This window comes from Chaetodon auriga, chromosome 19 (genome assembly GCF_051107435.1).
Source record: "Chaetodon auriga isolate fChaAug3 chromosome 19, fChaAug3.hap1, whole genome shotgun sequence".
In the NCBI taxonomy this organism is placed as follows: domain Eukaryota; kingdom Metazoa; phylum Chordata; class Actinopteri; order Chaetodontiformes; family Chaetodontidae; genus Chaetodon; species Chaetodon auriga.
The window spans coordinates 19,356,578-19,362,577 of record NC_135092.1 but is presented as its reverse complement, the minus strand read 5'-3'; the positions used below and the strand labels follow the sequence as shown (position 1 = coordinate 19,362,577).

At 44.9% G+C, this 6,000-nt stretch overlaps 1 protein-coding gene across 4 annotated transcripts in view; it reads left to right on the top strand.

Annotated features, from left to right (window-relative positions):
• Positions 1-340: 340 nt before the first annotated feature.
• Positions 341-6,000, top strand: part of arhgef28a (Rho guanine nucleotide exchange factor (GEF) 28a) — a 39,387-nt gene continuing 33,727 nt past the window's right edge. For all 4 annotated transcript variants that reach the window (XM_076758795.1, XM_076758792.1, XM_076758794.1 and 1 more), the window contains exons 1-2: positions 341-537; positions 2,914-2,969. In XM_076758795.1, the coding sequence (XP_076614910.1) occupies positions 2,925-2,969 (45 nt within the window). In that variant the 5' untranslated portion in view covers positions 341-537; positions 2,914-2,924. The remainder of the gene's footprint in view (positions 538-2,913; positions 2,970-6,000) is intronic.

Here is a 6,000-nt window from a genome sequence, read left to right as displayed (position 1 = left end):
TTTCTCAGGTTAAATGTCTGAATGCAGCTCTTTCACTAGACTATTTATATCGACAACAATATTGATAATAGTACTTTTACTTGAGTACAACTTGCACCGCTGATTACACCATAAAGTACAGTACCAGTAGCGCATGCAAAGCTCGAAATGTCACCATAAAGTCATTATATAAATAAAAACACACGCACGTGTCACATCCCGGGAGCATCACATCCTCCCGGAGCCGCTTCAGTCCTGCAGGCCCGGTGTGTGAGGGGGGCTGGACCAGAGGACCGCAGACAGGAGACGCAACTCCGGCGACACCCACAAACAAACTCCCAACCGACTCCCTCCCGGAGCGCACAGAGGACTGAAGCTGGGACAGACAAACGCGGAGGAAAGGGAAGATGTCTGTTTAAGCCTCTGAAGCGGAGAAGCAGCAGAGAAACTATTGTTCTTTTTTTTTTTTTCTTCTTCTTTTTCTTTTTTAGATTACAAGTGGTGCGATTTCAGCTGTCGACGGATCGGACGGAGCGCTGCGGGCTGAGACGACGGCAGGTAACGACAGGAGGACTTATCTGTGGGGAAAAGTTCAAATATCTTTTAATGAAGGCTTGAAGGAGACACCGTGCAGTCAGGCCATCGAGCTGACACTCACTCGTACTTTTTTCGTTTGGTAAATCTGTCGGTTTATTGATTTGTAGAGCATGAAGTGCTGGTGCGTTCACAGGTAAACCGTAAAACACGGAGCTTCAACGTGTCCATTCAAACCACCGCTTTAACACCGCTGCGGTGTTTTTGCTCTGATGCATTCACTGACTGTCGTTGACTGCAGGAGTCAAAGCAGTGGATGCCATTGATTGTTCTTTAAGGGTATGTTTGAATGCTGATGATGTTTTGAAGTCCTGCTGTCACCTGTTTGAAGCGAGGTCATAGCCCATTGTGCCTTACCATAGGGTATGGAAGAGGAGGCGGACTGTTCACACATGACCTTATTTAAAGATTTTTATATTTGTGTATCTGTCTATATAATCAATAAGTTGTCTGAAAGAAAGTTTTCATGCCTTTTTATCTCAATGACAGAGCTGAGTGATGAGCATCACTTTATTTCAAAGCACCAAGTGACAACGTTCAGCTGTCGTTAGCAAAGAGCTGAAAGCAGAGCAGCACCTTTTCATCCGGCCTATAACTGATTGCAGCTTGTCATGTGAGAGGAATTAGATTATTCAATCATGCATCACCTGAAAAAATGTTCAGGACAACAGGATCAGCTTGTTCGCGTCTGAAAATATTTGCATCGCGTATGGAGATGTCAGCACGAGCTTCCTAAATGCTTTTTGACAGCGTGCGTTCTCTTGTTATGTGTAATCTCTTTTCTCACGCTCTGCTCTGAGTGCGTGGCCACCAGCCAGGTCAGGTCTCTTATTCACATCCAACATTTCAGAGGCTGAAGTCACGCCGGGGACAATGACTGACACCGATTCTCGTGCAAAGTAGAAAAACTGGACTCAGGATTTAAGATGTGTCCTTACAAGCAGCTCCAGCGTCTTATTTAGGTCACCATCGTTTGCTCACGGATGACTCAAAAGTTGTTTTTGACCTTTGAACTCAAGAAGCTCAAATCAAGACGGATCTGGATCCGTCCTCTGTGTGGATTCAGATTATGTCTTTAAACCTTGCACAAACAAGAGCATACCAGAATATTAACATTTGTTGATGTAATGGGGCGCAACCTGCCAGCCGAGCACAGTGTTTATTCTACAGTGTGACACATAAACCTCCTCAAGTTCCGCTTTACAATAGTGTGACCCCTTTGAGACGAGCGGGATTAAACACATGGAAAGACGCCCAGGCCTGGGGCATTGCACTCCTTTATTGATAGGATGTCCTTTGGACACAGTATTAGAGCACGCAAACACGATAGTGATATTCCTGTTAGATACACACAAAGGACCTCATCAGGTCGCTCAGCAGAGTATGACGTGAGTGGACCTGCTGTAACGACACTGGATGCTGATCTTGGTGTCAGTCGCCTGTGTTGTTTTATGGTTTTATTTTCATATAATGACATAAAGTAATCTTGGGTTTAACCCAGATTCAGAGGATAGAGCCTCCTGCCACTGGAGCTGTGGTGTTAAACGCACTGACTTTATACACAAATGAAGCATACAATCAATCTTTTAATCACCTTTTAAGTCATTTTTTCAAGATGAAATGCCAAATATTCTCTAACTCCAGCTTCTTCGATGTGAGGAGGGGTGAGCTTTTTCTCCCTTTCTCTGTTTAATTGTAATAATTATTTATACATGCAGTATATTCTGGGTTGTGAGCAGTTAGTCGGACAAAACATGTTTCAAGACTTCGGCCCCTGAGAATGTGTGATGGGCATGGAGTGATCCATCATGGAGTGATGGACATGGAGTGAAGGACATGGAGTGAAGGACAATTATTTGGCCGAGACTCGCTCACCAGCTCATGCGAGCAGCCTGCAGAGCTGACGCCGCTGTGCAGCTTTGAAGTCATGCACTATTCACAGCTGCGAGTGAAGTCACAGCGGATCAGGTGTGTGCTGATGATACAGTTACCCTTTCTTCCACTGCTGCGTCCTGCCCGAAGAGTCGGACACTGACTGTGCTGCAGTCAGCGCAGCTTCATCCACACGCTTATCTCAGTCGCCTACAGGCTGGAAGCAGAGCAGGACTGCTTCCATCTTATATTTCACCGGAAAGTGACCTCAGAGTTTGCTGTGTTTGAAATCCTTGTCAGTTATCACCTGAGCATCTCTGTTTACCTGCTGCAGCCGTTTCTGACCAAACTGTTCCAGACTTTAGAAACAGTTTCAACAAAATCAACACAATGCAAAAAAATAGGAGGTTGAAAATTTTTGTTTTTTATTATCTTCACTTTGTAGTAACATGACTGTTTCCTCTGCAGGCCTCTGGTGGATGGAGAGAAAGATGGAGGTGAACAGAAGAGAGGTGCCTCTATACGTAAGTCCTGTACGTGTTTCTCCAGTCTGTGAGCATGTGGAGTGTTGGTGGTCCAGTCGAGGGGTCTTTTGGGGTATTTTTCTGGGTGCGGTTGAACTCTGAGGAGCATTTTCCCATTTTTAGAGCCAATCCTGTTTTTTTTGTTTTGTTTTTTTTGCCCAGTATTAGAGCGCTCTAGTCTCTCCCTCTGTGCAGTGGCTGACTGGCAAGCCTTGTGTCGCAGGTGAAACCCAAGCCAGGAGGGTTTCAGTCCCCGGGGAAGCCAGGCCTCACACAGCCTGCTCCCCACATGACACGGCCCTCTGAAAGCATGGCTTCCACTGCGAACATGGGAGCCAGAATGACCCACTTTGTTTCCTGATACTGGAGGGAGCAGTGTATGAGCTGAATAAACACACATCTTTGTGGAAGCGTGTTAGAGTGCAGGCAGGACAGGTGTGTTTGACTGATTGTTTTTTCTTGACATTGTAGAACTCTGTTTCTCTCGACTTTCATTTCTTCCATTTGTCTTCGTTTTCCCCTTCAGTCCGCCCCCCTCTCTCTCTCTCTCTCTCTCTCTCTCTCTCTCTCTCTCTCTCTCTTTCTCTCTCTCTTTCTCTCTCTCTCTCTCTCTCTCTCTCTCTCTCTCTCTGTCTCTCTCTCTCTCTCTCTCTCTCTCTCTCTGTCTCTCTCTCTCTCTCTCTCTCTCTCTCTCTCTCACACCCTCATTCTCCCTTGTGTGTGGAAGCCTGGGTGGGCCAGTTACTGAAGCGTTGCCAGATTTCTGGTAAGCAGAGTGTCTGCTTGTTTTGCTGTGTCACCAGTTTCAGAGGCGGGGGGGTGGAGGGCTCCTAAACATTTGCCTCCTCTCGTTCATAGAGGCTGATTGAGGACCAGTCTGAAACCCAGGCATGTGAATCATTACGAGCTCTACCGCTTACACCTACACCTCTCCATTAAGAGGAAGTGGCGTCTCCACCCTCTAAGGTCACAGCTCAACGGGAGCAACTCTCACTGCTGAATGAGATCCAGATTTCAATGCCGGCTTTGTGTGGGCAAGCCACGGCACACTGCTGTCATATAAAGGCTGTTATTGTAACACCCATGGTAAAATGTTATGGTGCACCTCCACAAATACAACACAGTGTCAGGCCCATAGCAGGTACTGTTAGGCCAGATCAGTGGATAAATGGTTGCATTGAATTGCAGGCAGAGAGTGTGGGAGTTCCTGCCTTTGAGGAGGTTTAATTGCGCTCTGGTGCAGGACTCCACGTCAAAGTGATTTTGTTCATCCAGGTGTGTATGTGTGAGTTAAAGTGATCCCCTGCATGTTCGTGGGCTGAAATGTGAGAAGTCCAAATCTGCAGCGAGAGAGAAATAAACAAAACAAAGAAGAGAAAAAACACAAACTTGTTTTTCAGTTTTTCGCCATCTCCAGTCCAGTGATTAGTCCACTGCTTTGGTTCAGACTCAAATATCTGATCAATGAACTGTCATGTCTCTTGACTTTTCCCTTAGTGCCACAACAAAGCTAACATTTTTGGTTACAAGTCAAAACCTCAGTAACTAGAAGACCTCCACAAAGGCCAATCGGCCACTCCATTATCACTTATTTCAGTCAGTCCACATTTGAATGTGGGTGAGAGGATAATTAGTTGCAGTTGTAAATACCTGCACCTTTACCTGGCTGAGCTGTTCTGTACTATAGAGCTGTTTAGTGCTAACACACAAAACAAAGATGATCATGGGAAACGTTACACCTGCTACACACCGACATGTTAGCATTACGTTAGCGTTTTTCTTAAAGTCACCATGGTGGCTGAGCACAGTTTCTGTAGACTCTTTGTCTTGTTTCTTTATGGCAGTTATTACCTCAACGCAGCACAGCACTGTGTTCACAAATGGAGACAGATTGGCTTTATCCTTGTTCCATGTTTGTTCATTTGCCCGTATGGTGTGGTGGTGACAGTTATCACAGTGCTGTTTGAACTATTGGGTTTCTCTGTGTCATGGTTTATGATTTTTTCCCTCTATGAGTGCTGCAGTGATTGTGTTTGCCATGCTTTCCACATGTCAAACCAACAGACAACTGCCACTCGTCTGTTCATGTTTGATAAGCCAGTCAGTCATAAAAGAAGGGGGGAAATGCCTTTTACATGAACAATAGCCATGTGGTCTTATTACAGAGGCTTTCTCAAATATTGTAGACCTAAAATTTCAATATGAGTCTTAATAGTGATTAATTTCAGTCAACATTTTGCATAAAATTGAGGCACTTCTTGGTACTATTATGCAACAATGAGTCTATACTTGGCAGCTCTGGCCTTTGAAATGAAATGTTTGTGGCAGCACTCCAGTTTTACTGACAGCATTTTCTGACATGTAGACCCGTTATTAGTGTCTCATTTGCACAGCAGATTAAATCAGAGGTATGTGTCTCGGCTGAGTATGAGAAAAAGCCTGCAGCACAGTTCCCGCTATCACCCTCAAGACTCAAATGAGATTCTGGTACACAGTTTCTATTAGCTCCAATATACTACATGTCACTGTGGTGGTGTTTGACTTAGAAATATTCAAAGTATTTTCACTGTGAATCGTTCTTGGGAGTTTGAAAATGGCATTTCTTCACGTATTAGCTTGTTTGAATGTTTATGAAATCGATTGAGCGTGTGGAAGGTGGAGGAATGATCCAGGCATGTGCCTTTTCTCAGCCTTCTGTTGAGTCAAACCATTCAGGTCGAATGATTTATAGTGAGTGTAACACCAGTCTTTCTGTGTCATTTCACACCAGGATTTCAGCACACTTCATTGTTCAATAACTTTTCTTATTGAGACAGTATGTCATTTATGTAGGCTTCTCAACTTAAAACCAAAAAACAGCCTGTCCCCGCTGACGTCACGCTGTCTTCTCACAGAGAGGACTGACTGTTATTGGAGCTGTTTTTGTTGTTGCACTGGCAGTGATCTTGCTCCCCTGACGTCACCCACGTGTAGCACTCAGGAGATCATGGCAAAGAGCTCTGAAGCTGATGACTGCTGGTTTCCTGGAGAC